General features: G+C 42.0%; 2 protein-coding genes across 3 annotated transcripts; one reads left to right on the top strand and one right to left on the bottom strand.

Annotated features, from left to right (window-relative positions):
• Positions 1 to 1,083: 1,083 nt before the first annotated feature.
• On the top strand, positions 1,084 to 11,830 carry coq10b (coenzyme Q10B). The gene is made up of 5 exons (XM_080412318.1): positions 1,084 to 1,213; positions 5,980 to 6,138; positions 7,823 to 8,015; positions 8,351 to 8,452; positions 8,803 to 11,830. Exons 1-5 carry the CDS (start codon positions 1,116 to 1,118, stop codon positions 8,968 to 8,970), a joined length of 720 nt encoding a protein of 239 aa, XP_080268444.1. The 5' UTR covers positions 1,084 to 1,115; the 3' UTR covers positions 8,971 to 11,830.
• Positions 11,831 to 12,697: 867 nt separating this feature from the next.
• Positions 12,698 to 19,051, bottom strand: hspd1 (heat shock 60 protein 1). 2 transcript variants are annotated; one of them, XM_080412309.1, is made up of 11 exons: positions 18,927 to 19,051; positions 17,346 to 17,521; positions 16,712 to 17,047; positions 16,504 to 16,599; positions 16,325 to 16,418; positions 15,997 to 16,165; positions 15,684 to 15,783; positions 15,294 to 15,539; positions 14,873 to 15,047; positions 14,599 to 14,777; positions 12,698 to 14,382 (listed from the first exon to the last, which is right to left on the bottom strand). In XM_080412309.1, the coding sequence occupies exons 2-11, from the start codon at positions 17,517 to 17,519 to the stop codon at positions 14,218 to 14,220; spliced, it is 1,734 nt and encodes a 577-aa protein (XP_080268435.1). In that variant the 5' UTR covers positions 17,520 to 17,521; positions 18,927 to 19,051; the 3' UTR covers positions 12,698 to 14,217. The 2 variants fall into 2 exon arrangements, with proteins under 2 accessions (XP_080268435.1, XP_080268436.1); XM_080412310.1 differs by having other exon boundaries at positions 18,923 to 19,024.
• Positions 19,052 to 19,614: the final 563 nt, after the last annotated feature.

Raw genomic sequence — 19,614 nt, 5'->3', positions numbered from 1 at the left:
AAGTTTAGGCTATATATATATTATATTTATACCTAAATGCATTTGAAATTAAAATGTTATGTTATGTTAAATCGTTATTATCCCTTTATTATTAAATTTGTGACTATTTTGGGCTATTTGAGTTATGGGGTTTACAGAATAGTCTATACTACTGGGTAAGAGTGCAGACTGCAGAGTAAGCAATGTGGCCCCCTGGAGTGAGTGTGGAAATAGTGACCTCTTCCATCATCAAAGTTGCCCAGGTTCCCAAAAGAACGTTTTGTTTTCACCCCAATTTTCTTCTTCACTTTAAGCATCTTTTAATATTTTTATTTTACTTTGTATCCATTTTACGTGAAGAACTTTGTATGACCTCTGCTCTGCATATGATGAAATGTGCTATATAAATAAACTTGCCTTCCGCAAAGTAAGGTTAAGCAGCAGGTCGACCTAGAAACTCAATCCAACCAACGTCTCGTGACATCCAGGCGCGTGCATGAACGTGCACGACACACCAACCAACGTCATCGTTGTCCCCCGGTTGACGGACAGGTGAACTGGCCAATGAGCAGCTACTACTGGACACGGAACAGCCAACCACCGTGCAGCATCTGAGGAGGTGCGTTCCAGAGGAGAGGCAGGGCGGGCGACGCTAGCAGTGTTGCCAGGTCTGCTTATTATCAGCGACTTTGGGCTTGTTTCTCTGTAAAGTTTGGTAGTTGCAGGTTGCAGCTTGTTTCTAAATTGTAGTTGCTCATTTGGGCTTGCTTCCAAAATGTTGTTTAAAGCAGTGGTTCTCAAATATTTCATGTCAAGGAACCCCACATTAATATGTATTTCGTATTTGTCTGCGGAGTCCCCGTCTGCAAAATATTTTGTGCCAGGGACCCCCGTAAAACATGTGTGTTGTTAATGTTTCAAAAAATATTAAAACAATGTTTTTTTGTTGTTGAAAATAGCAGAAACACAAGCGTAGATTGGCTATTTTCAAATAGCCAATGTAAAAAGCCGCTTTCTTTTGGGCTCGTTTTCCTAGACCTGGTTGCTTATTTCTCTCACAAAATATGGCAACACTGGACACTAGTCGTCCACCAACAAGTCAAGACCTCCAGAGAGAGAAGAGAGAGAAGAAGAAGATGGCGAGAGGTTGCAGGAGCCTTCGGAGAGTAGCGGAGTGTATGAAGCAGCTGCCGTCCACAGCCGGCCGGGAGACACGGACGAGGAACAACGGGAGGTAAACCAGGGCTTTCTATCTCAATGGTTCTGGCTTTGTTTCAGCGCACAGCAGTGCACTGACACAGCTGGATAGAGCATTGTACTTAGTTAGTTACTGTTTAACTAACAGCCTAGCCCCAATTACTGCCTACTACAACTCCTGTTTCCTTTATTCCTTTATAATTTCATAGCTTTTCGTCATATTTGCCGGCGCAAAATTGGCCGATGTGATCATATTCTTGTTTAGCTACATTAGCAACAACATGGATGGATACACCATAACGCACGCAGTCTTCTGAAACGGAAAACTACAGTTTTGGTGACGTTAACTTTGGGCCTTTCTACTAGTCAACATGATTTGACCCGCCTTTTTGTGCCATCTGGACTTTCTTTACTGCTTTATTGGTGTGCCTTTTGAATTACGTACTAAATGAACTCTTGGTCAGTAGTAATCTTGGTCAGTATAGGCTAGTTTACCGGGTGGTTGTAGTCGGTCAGCTGCGATCAGCCTGTTTGAATGCTTTCAATCCCGTGTTAAATGCTCAAGTTAATTAAAATGAGATGTCTGGATAATTTCCCACTTTTCCAATCGCCCAGCCACCATGTTGTGTGTTGCAATATCTTTTGACGGATTGCATACCAGCTGACATTGTAAGGTAAAATAAGCCCACTGATAATATTCTCCCTGCAGGGGTTGAAACGGAAATCCACACTAACTGTCATCATAGCAGTGTTTTGGGAGGTCAGGTGGCGAAATATGTATAAGATTGTGTTGTTAACCATCCCACATTTTAACTAGTAATGCACCCCCATATACACATACATACAGAATTGGCTTGTTGAAGTCATTTTCATGTTTCAGACTACCATATCAAATTTCTCTGTAAGTACTAAGTAGTAGACAAGCGGTTCTCAAACCTTTTCGCGTCAATGACCCCCCCCCCCCAATTGACACATATTAGCCCACAGACCCCTATTTGATAAGATATGCCAGGGACTCGACTATTCTCGGGGGTCCCAATCCCAATCTACCCGGTAGTATCATCATCATCAGTGTTAATTTAACAGACACATAAGGGTCCATTTGATTCCTAACAATTAATTTGTCTGGGGACCCCACTTTGAGAACCACTGGAATGGAGCTGGGATTCCAAGTCTTGTGTGGGTACACGTTGGTTAAGACAACCTGGCATTGTAACGACACTTCAGTTGATGACATGGCCTGTTGCGTCTGCCTGTAACACACAAAACAGTGGCTGTGGCTCAGGAGGTAGAGTGGCCACTTTGGAACTGGAAGGTTCCCAGTTCTATCCCGGGCTACCCCAGAGTTAGTGTCGAAGTGTCCTTGAGCAAGACACTGAACCCATAATTGCTCCCGATGAGCAGGTTGGTGCCTTGCATGGTTTCCTCCGCCGTTGGTGTATGAATGTGTGTGTGAATGGGTGAATGTAATGCACATTGTAAAGCATAAATGCCAAATGATAGCTTAGTGAGGTAATAGAATGCACACTGCACTGTCATGGAGCCTAATACCACCAATTTCGACCGTCGAATTGAGTTTGATATGAACCATTGCATTGATTGGGGTGTGTAGCGTTGTCAGGGACTGTGGCACAGTGGGCTATATGAGTGGCATGGCTATTAGGCCAAGGCACAATGGCTAAATCAGACTCACTATAGTAGGTGACAGTTCCCTAATTAACATCATTCTATCATCATGTTGATTCACGATCATCTGACAAGATTGATTTGGGACAGTCATCGCATCTCAAACAAAAACAACACTGGTAAAATCCTTTTTTTCATCCGTTTTTGCCTGGATGAGATTGGCTGAAGACCACTCATTTATCATGTTGTCCGTGAGATTGGCTCCGGTTTAGCAGCATTAATTTGTCAACGCTGGAATAGGGAAATATTTCAAAGTAAAATTGTGATTAAAAAACAGTTTCCTCTGATGAAATGGCATAGGCATCTATGACGTAACTGAAATACAGGTCTGTGACATGGTGTCATTGGAATTTTAATTAGTTGAGATAAAAATCTTTCAAATTCTCTTAGTCAGATAATTGCAGTTTTGTCTTTCTCTCTTTTTATAATGTAATCCATTCACGATTGGTATTTTTTCAACCTGACAATTAGGAATGATGTACAGTAGCTGGAGCCGTCAGTCTTAGCCTACTGGAGTTCGGGTTTTGGGGGAATTCTTCCCATTATGCCTGAAAGTGGTACAGTCTAGAGATAACTTGAAAGAGAAAGAAGCAAGCACTCATCAGACGAGTAGTTCTAAGTACAGGTGTATTGGGTGCACGGTTCAGGCAGAAACAGTTTCTTAGAAAGGAATACCAGCACTCACTTTAGTCCATTTTGGATCTTGTTCATTCAAGTCTTATCCCCCCAGCAGCAGCTCATAAGACGGACGTTTCGGCCCACAGGCCTTCCTCGGCGCTGAGGTATTCCTTTCTAAGAAACAGTCTAGAGATAACCTTGTTCTGCAGCATTTCTGCCCCTAGGCTGGCTGGCTGGAGTGTAGTATGTAGAAATGTTAGTCAGGTGGACAGACTGGTGAACAAAGTGAGCCCTGATACCTGGGTCCTTCAATGTTTCCATATACAATGTTGTTATTAATGTCGATACCCTTGACCTGGTTCCGTTTTTCTTTAATGACCCACCTGACTGGAGTCTAGACTGATGTGTCCTTGTTTTGTATGTGTGTCCGTGAGCTTTTAAAGGTGCTGTAAGTTATTTTCTTTTGTTAAAGTGTTAAATAGCTCTATATTCTGATATAATAACAAATACATAATAATTGCAGGAGTGTTTGTTCAGTAACTAACAGGTGTCTCCCTGTCTCTCCAGATCTTTAGTAAACATGAAATACTACATTTTCAGAATGTTTATCTTAAAAAAGCTACGTGCTTAATGAGTCTTCCAGTTTAGTAGACCTTGTATTGTGAATTTGTACTTCCATGTACTGTGATTCTCATGTCTTACTAAATAAAAGTACATCAATCAATCAATCAGATATTAATTTAATCCAACCAGGAGAGAGAACTCATACAGGATAAACAATTGAAATTGGAAGTGATGAAACAAATAAATTGGCAAGACATGGAGACCGTGTTACTGAACAAACACTCTAGAGTATAGAGTTCCGATTATTATCGAAATAGCTTTAACCTTTTAACAAAATAATGTTTTAACCCAAAAAAAATCACTTATCGCACCTTAAGTTACTGTTTGAATGATTGATTGATTGATTGAATATTTTATTAGGCAAAATTGTAAAACAGCACAGTTACATTTAAAATACTTTGTCTAAAAGGTCCTTGCGGTCTTGTTTCCAATGAGGTCCTTGGTATTCAATTCATAGTCCTATATAGTGGCACCACAGTTCAGATATCAATACAAAAATACAGGGAAATATAGCACTATGTAAAACAAATACAGGAAAAGATAGCACTATGTACAAACAAAAATGTATAATACAAAAAAAGCAGAGGAAAAAAAAAAAAAGCTATATGTACAAAACAGGGGGGGGGGGGTCGTCTGTCTAATGGGAAAATAGTACTACCTCCTTTTTTGGCCTCCTGAAAGGTGAATTTTCAGGGCTGTTTTAAATGAGCAGCGAACTGCACTTAAGGGGTTAGACTATTCCAAACCTGGGTGGCAGTGCTGTAGAAGGAGAATTTGCCCATGTTTGTTTCATGGGTGGGTGGTACCAGATCGTTGTTAACGCTCCCTCTAGTTTTGTGACTGTGGGTGTCGCTAACCTTTTGGAGGTATTTACTCAGATATGCGGGAATAGGGGGCATATCGGGAAAATTTGCATTAACAAATTTGAAGACCAATCCATTTTTTGTTGTTTAACCCCATGTCTTCTACCCTGAGCCTGCCTAGGCTGGCAAAATGGGTGGGAGAAAGGTGGGTCATGGGCCCCAGTCCGAGGAGTAGCCGAATCAGTTTGTTTTGGGAGGTTTGAAGCTTAGTCTTCAGAGACACTGAGGTGTTGGAGTACCAAGAGGTGCAAGCATAGTCAAAAAGGGGCTGAAAGGGGCTGAATCAGGGCCCCTGCGAGGGGCCTGAGGGTTGACAAAAGAGGAAACAAAAGAGGAATACAGCCCAAATAGGTAATCTCTTCTTTGCTAGAGATAATTGTGTCATCGACTTTAACCTTGGAATCATTTACATGACATGACAAACATGACAAATGTTTGGCAGGTGCTGGTAGATACATGATGTACTCAATAGCATACATTGCTTCCTGAGTGAAAAGCAGATGCCTTGACCCCACATTCCTGGGCTAATTGTGGTTTGTGTTTTAGGAATGGGAATTGACTAAATAGGTTTCATGTTGCTTACTTTCTTTTTGAATGTGAAAATAAATCAAATTATAAACGAACTCCAAGCCAACAAAACAATGTTTTTTCCCCCTATTGTATACAATTAAATTTAATGTATTTATATTGTCTCATCTTTTTAGTTTCTCTCAATTTTGAGGAGGTGGAGAGCCTACTAGGGATTATATTGCAAATTTCCTTTCTACAGTATATGACGTATGGTATATCCATTCATTGTTGTATTAACTGTTAATAAATCGTTTAATAGAAAGTAGCCTATAGAAAACAACCAAACTTTAACCTAAGCAAAATGTAAAACATAAAGAAAAATCGAGAGTGTTGACTGAATGCAGTACAGCTTTGTGAAAGCACCATATATATATTATGCTCCCCTCACTCCTGCTTTCTGACCCGGGTCATTGTGTCTTTGCGTGTTGTGCTCTACAATCAGGTATCTGTCATCATGTGGGATCCTGATGACACGTGTTCCCCCGCTGCTGGGTGCTGCCATGTCAGGACGCACTGTGGCGACGGTGCCCACTCGCTGCTTCTTTAACTTCGCTGACTCCTTCTCCAAGAAGAAGGAATATTCAGAGAGACGCATCATTGGGTGAGTCACTCCCACCTGGTTTCACTTTACCTTTCTTTTTTTCCCTTTTGTCATGCACTGCAAAATGGCACAGTTTTAGCTTTTGGTGGTTCACTTGAGGCCCAACCCATATTAGTCATCTATCTATGACTAATTTACATTTTTATGGCGTAGTTCTGCAGGAGTGTAGCGGTCTATAGGATGGCCGGTTTGTGTGTCTGTCTGTGTTTCTGGAGTTAATCGTGCAAAACCACTGGACCGATCAGTGCCATATTTCTTGTGCACACTGCTAGTAGGCCACAGAAGTTTTATCATGTTTTATAATAATAATATAAAGTATTTAACTTTGATAATTTTACAATGGAAGATAATGAGGTTCTGATCAGGCTGAAACCGTGCCCACATTTGGAATCATACATCATTGATGTCATAGATGACTGATGTCACAGACTGGCCACATGAAGTCTGGCATCCACATTGGAGCCACGCTGTTCCCACGTGGATTCTGAGATCCACATGATTTGATGCTTTTATATATATTTTTACATAATGTGTAAAAAATTCTAAAAACTATTTTATAGTTAACCTGACTTTTACTCATTTAACCATGACATTATTCATTAAGAGATTGGTTTTCTATGAACATGCAGCTGCCATTCTCCCTCCTCATATACTGTAAAAAAAATCACACCCAGTGTGAAGTGGGCGGTGTCTTGCTTGTGTGATTCACTTAAAAAAAAAAAAAAAGTGTTTTTTTAAAGTGCATAGTCCTATTTATAGGGCTATGCACACGTGTCATGTTTCCCTAGCCAATCACAGTCCTGAATAGACTGTGATTGGCCAATCACGGTGCAGGGTTAGGGGGGTACACTGGTGGCCAATCACAGCGCAGGATTTGGTGTGCAAATATCCAAACCTCACATATAGGGGCGGTTTCACCGCCCAAAAAATACTGTTAATTTACTTTTTCTGAGGCTACATGTATACCCTCCTTTGTCCCCAAGCACATCATCGTAAGTTCATGAATGAATATGTCAAGATCTGCTACGTGACTCTGAGGTTCTATATTTACAACCTGTGTTCATGACGCACTGAATGTCCCCGTAGAAAGGTCATAATGACTAAAGCTGCCTGTATAAATAGACACAATCAGCAGCTACAGTATGTTCTCTGTCTGAGCCATGCAGTGATGTAACAAGGGTGGGAGATTCTCTCTCTCTCTCTCTCTCTCTCTCTCTCTCTATTAGTTCTCTCAATCTTGTTATGTTATGTCACTCACAACTTATTCCACTGACAGCCTTCACCTACTTTTTGTCGGGCAGAAACCTTTTATCTCCATATTTCATCCTTTTTATGTTTTCTTTTTTTCATACAGTAATACCCTATTTTATACTTTGTCGTATCGGATGACAGTGTCATGCAAAAGTAGAGGCAATAGCCAATCTACAAGCTCACAATGTGTCACCACATGACGAGTTGAGCTTGTTGATCTGCTATTTTGGCTATTTTTGGAAAAATGTTGCCTTGTGACTAAATAATTAGCAATTACTACACTGGACCCATTTCCTGAAAAGTAACAGCTTCGGACATACAAGGTTTCCGCCCAACAGAGACATTTTGCTGCACGTAACGCAGCAGTATCTTAGACACATTTGGATGGCTGGAGGTTTAACTTGTCTCTCCTCTGTGACCATACCACCCGTAGATTCTCCATGCAGGAGATGTATGAGGTAGTGAACAAAGTGGACGACTACATACACTTTGTTCCCTGGTGCAAGAAGTCAGAAGTGGTGTTCAAACGTGCTGGCTTCTGCAAGGCCAAGCTGTCTGTGGGCTTCCCCCCTGTGGTGGAGAACTACACCTCCCTGATCACCTCTGTACGCCCCCATCTGGTCAAGGTGAGAGACTGCTGTACTATCCAACATGGCAGGGTTTCCTACATTGCTTTAGCAAGAATTGCTGGCTGCTTATCAGAGTAATTCCAGCTGCCATCTAAAAATTGATTAGTAATGTTCAGCACTCAATAGTTTTCTTTTGATTCAAGTCTTACAGGTATGCTGTGTATAAAGAAGACAAAAAAGTCATTTTTAGAATACTGTTATTTATAATGAGATTGATATGATCACAAGTTATCATATACACTTTTCAGAACTTTAAAGTTGTTTAAACAAAAGTGCTTTTGTCAAAAATGAATAAATAAAAGATAGTAATAACATGTTGTGTTGGTTGTCAGGCATCCTGTTCAGACGGTCAATTGTTCAACCACCTGGAGACAGTGTGGCGCTTCAGCCCTGGCCTCCCTGGCTACCCTCGCACATGCACCGTGGACTTTGCTGTAAGTATTAAGGCTGCATTGAATTCACAAGCCGTCTGTGTGTATGTGTGTATGTGTGTACAGTATGCGTGTGTGTGTGCGTGTGTGCGTGCGTGCGCACATGGAAGATTGTTGCATGTGCAAATCTGAGAGTGTTCAGTGTCTTGTCAGCGTATTGTGTGGGATCTCCACGTGCCTGAGCTTGACATGTCTGTGCATGCTAGTTTTAGATTTCTCATTGGCATGTTGTCAGTCTCTCTGTCTCTCTCTGTCTCTCTCTCTCTCTCTCTCTCTCTCTCTCACACACACACACACACAGAGTGATAAATTCAACTTCTAACATAATCTCTCTCTCTCCCTCCGCTTCATAGATCTCCTTCGAGTTCCGCTCCCTCATCCACTCCCAGCTAGCTCACGTCTTCTTCGATGAGGTGGTTAAGCAGAATGTGTCAGCATTCGAACGACGTGCCTGTAAGCTGTACGGTGCTGAGACATGCATCCCCCGTGAGCTCATGTTCCACGAGGTCCACCACACATAGTGTGCCACAGCCTTCTAAAAAAAAACACTCAGCCATTCAACCTACTCAGCCAATGCCACAGAGAGAAAGAGGGGAGGGAGAAGAGAGGCAGTGGGGGAGAGGAAAAAACGTACCTGTGCCCTACCTGAATACTGCAGTGCCTTTATCACAAACAAGACCAATGGTTACTATGTCCCAAAACTGGATCTTGTTGTATATGACAGTTTTCCCCAGCAAGTAGGGTGCAGCTACAGGCCATTTGTCAGCTTCTCCACTGCTAGTCCGGAAACCATGTTTCAAATCCAACCACCATTCATGATCTCTGTGAGAACTCTGACCCAAGACCTGTTAACAGGTCAGGAGGTTATGGGTGAGGTGCTGCCAGTGCTTGTGTCAAGCCCCATATAGATAGACAGAAAGAAATACAGAAATAAAGTATGTCAGAGATTAGAGTAAATTTAAGAATGAGGGCAGGGTTTCCAAAATCAGGTAGAGAAGATGTACCACCACCTCTGCCCAAATAGTAAAAAAACAAACTTGAATATGTAGGGCACAAGGCCACTAATATTGCAATATCAAAATGTACCACCAATCTCAATAGAAAGTGTGCTTACATTGTATAATGTTAAAGTGCCAGAGGGTGAGGTGCTGCCTGTGCTAGTGTCAAGTCCCATATAAATTAGATAGTCAGAAAGAAAGAAAGAAAGAAAGTAGTCGGAGATTAGATTAAATACATTTAAGAATGAGAGCAGGGCACTAATAGCGTCATATCAAAATTGATGTACCACCAATCTCAACAGAAAGTGTGCTTACATTGTATAATGTTAAAGTAGCAGTTTGCAACTCCATGCAACAGTCGCAATATTTTGAAAACATTTCGACGACGCGACCCACAAGGAGCATATATATGGTCTGTGCACCAACTGGCTGAGCTACAAGGAACGCCAGGAGTGGGTCATTAATCTGAGTCTGCCATTGTTGAATTCTTGTGCATTCTTAATGTGAATGCGCAGTCGCCTTGATTGGTTCAGGTGTGAATTCATTTGTTTTAAAATCAAGTCCAATGGGAGAAGGCGAGATGAAAATAAATGTGCGCCATGTCCCTGGTTTTAGAATTGAATGGTATATAAACAGTATTGTCCTTGATTTCTCTCAAAGAAGCTCTTTCTATGATCGCTACCAACGCACAAACGTTCCCTGATATTGAAAAAAAGAAAAGTTACAAACTGACACTTTAATTGTAAAAGTGCAACAAGGTCAAAACTTTCAACACTGCTCCAAGGATAAAACACTGAGAAAATCTGTTACTTATTTTTTTAAACTATGTTATGAATTTGTGTGGGAAATCTTGATGGGGATGTAGCAATATACAATCCTATTATATAGAAAGGGACAGAAGCAGGTTAGTCACTATGCTGATCAGGCAATCAGAAAACTCAACTTCAGTTTATTGTCACAATCACAATTTTATACCAGGTATAAAAGAGCGGGTGAAATTATTTTGTGTAAGCTTCCCATGAATCAGTTATATTATATAAAGAATACAATTAAGACAAAGCATATATGAGTCTAACAGTGTTCTGCAGTCTCTTGTGCAACATATGAAATAATTCCAACAAATATCAAATATGCCTAATGTGCATATGGGAACGCAGTGGTGTGTTCTAGATTTTTTCGGAGGGCTTATGTTAATCATTCCCTGCACGGCATGCGCGTGGTCGTGGTCAATGGATGAAATGGTTAGTAGAGGGCTACGCTTTTTTTCAAAACATTCTGCACGTCATTCTAAGTATATAGCGTAACACGGTAGAACACACCACTGTGGGAACGTAAAGGCATCTTTATAATCATACAGTGAAGTGAGTCCAATGTAAACGTGGATGTAAGACTGACATGGCCATTTAGTGGCCGCTTTGAATAACATCATGCTAAAGGTGCAGCAGATAGCCAGATATACAAACTATGTACTGACACATGTAGCAGGCTCAGTGCCAGTTTAGCAGCCCAATGGCCTAGCTTTGTAAACTGTCCCTAAGTCTGTTCGTTCAGCATTTGATACTGCGGTATCAGCTGCCTGATGGTAAGCTGCATCAACAGTTTTTGGCTGGGATGCTTAGTGTCTACGATGATCTGCTTAGCCTTGGCTACATAACGCTTGGACAATATGTCCTGCAGGGATACATACATGGCTTGAAGTAGCCACGTGTATCTACAAGGATGATGTAAGAACCAGATAGATGTACTGTATACTGCCAGGCCTTCAGACACTCATAATCAAAACGTTCTCTATTTTAAAATTTCAGTAAGGGACAAATGTTCTTAGCACTGTGCTCTTGCCATCCTCAATACGAGTAATAATGTACAGTGGGTGACAGAGGGTGTTTTTTCTTTTTGAAGTGTGCAATATCAATAGTATTAGTTTGTATTTTTACATTTAAATGCAGCTAAGCAACTGAGGATATCCACTGACTGTAAGGGCCCAAACTGGCTAGGCAGATTAAAGATCATGTATTATGTACTCTGCCCTGTCATGTCATGTCAGATTACTGTTTTAGTGAGAGATCTGCCACCCATAGAACCTTACAATTCAAATCTCCCATACCACCTAGTGCCTCTTAACCAAGTGGCAACATATTTATCATCTATTTTTAACATATACTCGTTTTTAACATATTTATTATTATGCTGAGTTTTAGAAACAAATGTAAATATCAGATGTGAGAAAGACATGCACAGCTTTTAAAGAAAATGGAAGTAAGCGTTGTTTTTTGTGGTAATGGGAAGTACAGTACAGTATCTTAAAATGTAAATGGAGTTGTTTTGAATCGCTTAAGAAAGATGTACTGACTGCATGGTTTATAAAATATTTTTTATATAAAAACGATGTCATCTCTGTTAATTTTGTGTGTGGTGTGCGTGTGTTTATCAACATTACTTAAGAGTGGCTTGCAGGCCTCGTGGCTGGACAAGAATAGGGGAATCATGTGAAGTGTTAAGAATAGAACCACCACGGGTGTGACGTATTACTGTCAGATAGACAGGGAATGACCTCTTGACAAAGGGCAAAGTTCAATTTGAAGGCTTTCCATCATTCCCTGTACCCTTCACCTCATTAAACAAAAAGTTCTCAAATCTTCAGTTTTCTCCAACTATTTGCAGGAAAAGGCAAAAGAAAGTACATGTAGGAGCCAGAGAAAGACTAATGAAATTGTATGTGCTATTTCAACTACCATACCATAACTACCACATATGGAACCAATAAGTTCAAGATGTCATGTAGAAGAACACAGAAAGATTGACTGCAGCTATGAGCAAACTGGCAGGTGTAGATGTCAGATAGTGGATTGGCACACAAGGTCATGGCCTTCATGCTTTTCTAGGAAGCTTGTTTAGAATGGGGAGATATTCTAGCTAAGACATTGTAATTCATACTTCTTCAGTGTTGGACCAAGTTGTGGGTCATGGGCTTTAGTGAGAAAATAAACGGATCAGTTCCCTTACCTACTCAAACTCACTACACGTCATAGTTACCCGTTGCGAGCTCGTAGATCTATTTTTAAAAATGTCAACTATGACACAAAATAGGGAAGCCAGGTTTAAAGGGGTTAATCATAACATCCCACATGCATTGTCCATGGGTACACCAGTGGAACATGAGGCTCTATGCCTCTAAATGCTCCAGCCTTTGGGCTAAAGTTAAACGATCACTGAGATTGAAAGTTATAAATAAAAACTCAAAACCAAAACGTGTCAGAACATTTGAGTTTATTAAATAAAAAAAAACAAATCACAGTAACAATCAATGTCTACTTTATACAAAAAAGAAATTGCTCCAGCTGCTGCTGGCAAAAGAAAAATGTACTGGAAGATAAAGGTTTTCTCAGCAAAATAGCAACATTTCTCTGGCAAGCATGGCCATCGATGGCAGCTTAGTACTTTGTAACATAGCAAAACATGGAGGATAAATGTGCAGTATCACACAAATGGGGGTTGATGTTTTGATAGCACAAGGACACCAAGGGTTTTCACATTGAAATTTTGTTGTGGAGAGTGGAGACCTTGAATGGTCCTAAATGCTCCCACCACCCTGCCCAGTCCAACTCCTCCCCTCAACAAGGCAAATATGAAAGAATGTTCTCCTTCAAACAGTAGTCCTTCAAGCACTCGACCAGAGATTCAATAGTATCCAAGATGGAAAAACTTAAAAACATGAGAACTGGCATAGAACGTTTTTCTATCGCCAACTTAGGCAGACATCTCTAGAACCTTCTGTACTGTCCCCACTATTTTCAACAGGCCTCTGGTGGTGAATACTCTTGTAAGGGTACGGCCACACCGCACTTTTATTCTACCTATGAGGGCGGATTCTGCCAATGCATTTCAATGGGAATGGAGCGGTTTGCTGCAATTTGCGGATTTCTGAAAAAAAGAACGCTCCAGTCCCATTAAAAAAAATTCTGCATTGGCAGAATCCGCCCTCATAGGTAGAAAAGTGTGGCGTGAGCGTGCCCTAAAATCCTTCCCCATTACAGATTACTATAGAGAACAGAAACAGCATCATTGCCACTTCAGAGAGAAAGCCACAGAAAATGCTTACATGAGAAAAGTGTTTAATAAACAGAGATAAAGTTTTAACCCATTCAAAATGCCTAGGTAAAACGGATATAAAAAAAAAACAACAAGACTTGAGAATTAACAAAAACATTACGAAAATAAATGACAGCGACACATTCCTGGCTAGGATTCTGTTATCCACCAACCCATGCTCTCCATTAGGGCAATATGATATTGTTAGTTTCTGTAAAGCCTTACTCTCATATATATACTTTCTACTTTATGAAATATGTCTTCAGCATACTTTTTTTAAATGTTATTCTTACTGTTGAGCATCATATCAGGAACTATTGTGTGAGAATGGTGATCATGTTGATACATTGGACAGGGGAATTGGGGTCATAGGCTGATGTAAACGTGTCTAGGGTAGTGTTGGTGTGGATGGGCTGGGAGCCTGGGAGAGGGACGGAGAAGCGGTGGGTCAGGCGAGGCTGGCTCTTCCAGAAACCGGGGAGGGTGAAGGGAGGAGGCAGAATCGTGAGGAGAGGTGGTGGGGTACATCGTCCATTTGCAGCTCCGACAAACTCACGGCCAGTCAGTTTGGGCAGGTTTTGGTGGAGAGGGGGCAGACTCTCTGATGGCTGAACTTGTCCTTCGGCCACCCCTGGCACCATTCTGCCCAATTAGTTTTTACAATGTTTCAGGGGGCTCAGCTTAGAATCCCATGCCACCCATTCCGCCCATTCCACCCATACCCCCCATGCCTCCTCCTGGCATGCCTCCTGCTGGCTCCTCCTTGGGGAGCTCTGTGACAACGCACTCGGCTGTGGACAGCAGGGAGGCGACTCCTGCAGCATCCATTAGTGCCGTCCTCACCACCTGTAGGGGGAGGCAGAGAGTGACTGCAGTTAGTTTGAATGCATTTATGAGACCAGCCAGAGAGGGGCAGCAGAGTTACATGTTCAACCAAAAGAACATTTGTACCGTGTTAGTTGTCAATACACAATTTTCAATTTGTTTCAGTAGAATGTTACCATGTTACCAATGTTACCAACTACAAAATAGCTAATTTGTTGCATATACATTACACTGTACCTTTGTGGGATCAATGATGCCCTTCTCCACCATGTTGACGTACTCTCCCAGCATAGCATCATAGCCAAGCTCAGCATCTCCCTGCAGGATCTTCTCCACCACTAACGAACCCTCCACACCTGCGTTCTTAGCGATGGTCATGGCTGGGATACGCAGCGACCGCCTGATGATGTCCACACCTGATAGCAAAGGAGGGATGGAAGATTTCAGATGATGTTCCTTTGAGAAAAGTGTACGAGTGTACTCTGTATGCCTGCATTTGAGCTCTGCTCACCAATCTTAATGTCATTATTGGCGGGTACGATGGCGTCAAGGGCAGGGATGCATCGGAGCAGCGCACAACCGCCACCGGGCACGATGCCCTCCTCAACGGCTGCCCGTGTGGCATTCAGAGCATCGGTCACACGGTCCTTCTTCTCATTCACCTCTATATCACTTGTACCTCCAATCTGGAAAGGAAGACCAGTGTCACTCGCTTTTGGACTGAGAGGATGTCAAGGATTTTCACCTCTTTGCACTTAGTTGTCAAACACTACATGGCTTGAGTAACAGCAATTCCTTATGAAAACATATATTACGTTAAGTAATACGTTGTCAATCAATTTCTCCAGGGACTTTTCAAATAATCGGAAATAAGAAATAAAAAATGTAAACAAAACAATGACATTGTTTGTCCCCCCATCCTCTCTGCTCACCTTGAGCACGGCCACGCCGTCAGACAGCTTGGCCAGTCTCTCATTGAGCTTCTCTTTCTCGTAGTCGCTTTCCGTGTTTTCCAGCTGCTCGATAATCTCTGTTGCCCGCTTCTCGATGTCTGCAGGGTTGCCTCCTCCCTTCAGCAGCATTGTGTCATCCTTGGTCACCTGTACCTCACCCACCCTTCCAAAGTCATGAAGCTGGATGTCCTCCAAGGCCACGCCCAGTGTCTCATCACCAAACACCTGGCAGGAGGTAAGAAAGAACATTTTATTTGACCTGTGTCCTCATACAGTATATGAATCCAAACAAAAGGTAGTAGAGGAGATTTCACTCCTTTTTATGAAGTAATTTTTGGTGTAGCGCACTAGCTTTAGGAGTGAACTTACTGTTCCTCCAGTGGCGATTGCCATGTCTCTGAGCTGGTTCTTTCTGTTGTCTCCAAAGCCTGGGGCCTTGACTGCCACCACCTGGAGCCCAACCTTCAGTCTGCATAGACAAAGAGTGTTTTAACCATCACCTCAGGCTCTGACACAATATCAGATATTGTATTAATCAGATAATGATTTCAGCAGCTGTGCAACTTTCAGGGCTTTCCATCCAGTGTATTACTTACAAAGCATAAAAGATTCTTGTGCAATTCATGTGTTCTGACTTTGGCTATGGCATAACAGTGCATTAGCAGAGTAGACAGAAATGTACCTGTTGAGAACCAGGGTGCTGAGGGCCTCTCCATCCACATCCTCAGCCACTATGACCAAGGGTTTGCGGGCCTGGTTGGCAAGCTCCAGGGCAGGAACAATGCTCTGAACACTGGAGATCTTCTTCTCACTCAGCAGCAGGTATGCATCCTGGAACTCGCACTTCTGACCTGAAGACACAAAGCAGGTTAAATATGATCAAACCCTATATTTAGCACAAAAGCTATGAGACAACAAAACGGGTTGAAACACTTTAAAAACGGGTAGTACATTTTGGCATGTATTTGGCCATAAGAAACCATGCCGATTGGTGATGTGAATCGTCTTACCTTTGGCGGTGTTGATGAAGTAGGGGGAGATATAGCCACGGTCAAACTTAAGACCTTCGATGATCTCCAGCTCATCATGAAGAGTCTTGCCATCCTGAAACAGAAACAGACTACCTCAGTTTACATTACTTACTAGTTTTACATTTTTATATATATAAAAAAAAAACAGAAACTGATACCTTCACAGTGATGACTCCCTTGCGGCCCACTTTTTTCATGGCATTACTGATGAGAGTGCCAATCTCTACATCACCGTTGGCTGAGATTGTGGCAACCTGAAAAACAGAAGTCACCACAAATTAATGATGCCTCATGCTTATATGATGAGCAATCAATTTCCATTATTTTGTACAACTGTCAACAAACTGTGACTAGAGACATATTTACTTGTGCAATCTCCTCTGGGGTTGTGACAGGCTTGGATAGCCTCTTCAGCTCAGTGATCACAACGTCCACAGCCATCATGACACCGCGACGGATCTCAACCGGGTTGGCTCCTTTGCTGATGGTGTCAAAGCCCTCCTTGGCGATGGCACGTGCCAGGACTGTGGCAGTGGTGGTGCCATCACCAGCCTCCTCATTGGTGTTGTTGGCCACGTCCTGCACCAGCTTGGCACCAATGTTCTTAAATTTGCACTTCAATTCGATAGCCTTGGCCACAGTCACACCATCCTTGGTCACCTTTGGGCTACCCCAGCTCTGTTCAATTATGACTGTGCGACCCTGGAAGAGAAGGAATCAAGGACACAGGGGAAAACATATTAACTTCATGAATCCTAGTGTTCCCATTCTGGGCATGCCATAATAGGCTAACATTTGGCAAAAATAGGCCAACACTCAGAGAAAACAGGCAATCTACAAGCTCATAACGTTTTACAAGTTGTGAGCTTGTAAACCATTTATTTTCGCTCTGTCATACGGCAAAGTATATAGTGCTTAAGTGGTTAATGTGATGAAAGTGACTAAAAGTCAAAAACATTTGTCCCCAATATATTATCTCATGAAATAATGCCAGCCTTACCTTGGGGCCCATGGTGACAGCAACGGCATCCGCAAGCAGATCCACACCCTGCAGCATTAGGGCACGGGCATCTGCTCCAAACTTGACATCCTTGGCGTAGCCTCGTGTGAGGTGGGGGGCCAGAGCTCTGCACACCGGCCTCACCTGCCTCATGACTGTAGGTAAACGAAACATTTCTGTGGAGAGAAAAGAGCAGCAGGAAGACATCAGTCAGAATGTCTCCACTCTCCAGTCTTAGATCCTGTATCAAGGAATAACTGTTGCTATTGTAACATGTTGCTGAATGGAATTTCTATTTTGCCAAAGTTACTTTTTTGTTTCTTCCAAAGTGCAGATCGCCTCCCCCTCCCTCAAACGTCACATAAGGACACATAGCTCGTGACAATGGTTAACTTTACCCCTAGTGGTCACAGAGGGTATCTACTGGCTACTGGCAAGAACCAGTAAATTAATGAACTTGCCTCTAATTAATGGTGAAACAAAACTGCATCTCCCCAGCCCAAGCCCAGGTCTACTATTCTGAAAGTAGGATAGCAAACTAGACATGCATCTATATAGGTTACACACGTTTATTTTTCTTTCCTTTTTTTTTTTTTAAGATAGGAATTATTTTGTATTATTATTAACTATTATTAACTTTATGCCCTGGGGGGGGACAAAATGACAAACTATTTCATTACTTAGTCCTACAGCTCTTTAATTTGAAAGCATATGACGAACATTTAAGATGCCGGTTTTGACCTTCAGTGCCGGTATTATTATATCTATCCCCAAAACAGTTCCTGGTTACCCCCACCTCCCCACTCACGTGTGCTCTTCAAGCAGTGCGTCACAAGGTCAAAACGCATGTGCGGAACTACGCTAACCCATCCTATTCCTGAATGAACCGGGTTGTGATCTAGTAGCAGCATCCCAAGTTGCATCATATTACATGAACAATCCACCCTGCAAACAGATCATGCTAAATGCACCTCTTTTCTGCTGCCACCGTTACGGGTGATGAACCGTGGGCATCGTGGAAAAAACAAGTGACACACATTGTTCCGTCTTTTACAAAATGTGTAAAGTGATATACTGTACTTATAGCAGTGACTGAGAAAACAGGCTGAAAAGTGGTCGTGGCCCTCATCAAGTCACCTTTCGTGCAATGTGTGGCCATCAACGCAACCCGAAACGATTCTGACACCATGGTCTAAAGACCTTCTTAAAACAGAGGATATCTGATTAAGCCAGATAGATCCATAAAGGCACGAGTCACGACATACCATTTGGCATCTACCACGTACCATCTCCAAACAATTATTTAAATACAACTTACAGGTCCACCGATCACATTAATGGGGGTGGGGGACAGAAATACTAGACCAGGCAAAGTTGTTGAGTTAACCATTCCTGGATCTGTGTCCTTGCCCGTTACAGCTACATGATTTGGCTAATCATGTAGCTATCGCAGCTAAGCTATCATGTCTTAAAATGTATGCTTTACGCGTGAATCCGTGTATACAGCAACAGATGTTTTAATGCAAGGAGTCTGTATGTAAGTTTAGAAAGGATCTATTGAAATGTCAAATCAATACCTACTTGTGGGTTGAAGAGGTAGACGGCAGCAGGTCTGAATGATAGAATGATATAACGTCTAGCAGCGTGAGGAGCAGACGGCACACAGAGAGCACTGTGGAGACGGTCTTCTTCTGCGTAGAATGCACATGGCCTTTCACATCCGGGTAACTAGCCGGTGTGCCCCGGAACATGTGTAATGTCATAAACATGTGAAATGTATCCATAATAGTAAAATAGCTTGTAATGTTAGACACACGAGACATGACCAATAATAGAATACAATCATATTTCAAATATAAAGTCCTTACCCCATGGCCACGGAAGTTACAATATTGTACGGGCCCTCAGAGGTACCCGTATTTCCCGTATTGTTCAATAAAAAGCATTTTAATCCGATTGGTGGCCATTTTCATCGCTTTTTCGCCATATGCTTTCAACTACGCGACGCTATTGGTTGGAAGGTGTATTGCACTCTGATACATTATAACTATATGAGAAATATAATGGCCACCGATCTGATTTCAATGCTTTTTATTGAACAATACGGAAGATACGGGTACTTCTGTGAGCCCGTACATAATTGTAACATCCGTGGCCATGAGGTAAGCACTTTATATTTGAAATATGAACGTTTATGTAGATGTACGGGTCGTAAATGGAGAAAGTGCAAACACCAGGTTGAAGTTCATCCATTCATATTTCAGGGCTA

The sequence above is a fragment of the Gymnoscopelus braueri genome, assembly GCF_963280865.1.
Source record: "Gymnoscopelus braueri genome assembly, chromosome: 18".
In the NCBI taxonomy this organism is placed as follows: Eukaryota; Metazoa; Chordata; class Actinopteri; order Myctophiformes; family Myctophidae; genus Gymnoscopelus; species Gymnoscopelus braueri.
Note: the sequence above shows the minus strand (reverse complement) of the source record. Positions and strands in the feature narration are given on the sequence as shown.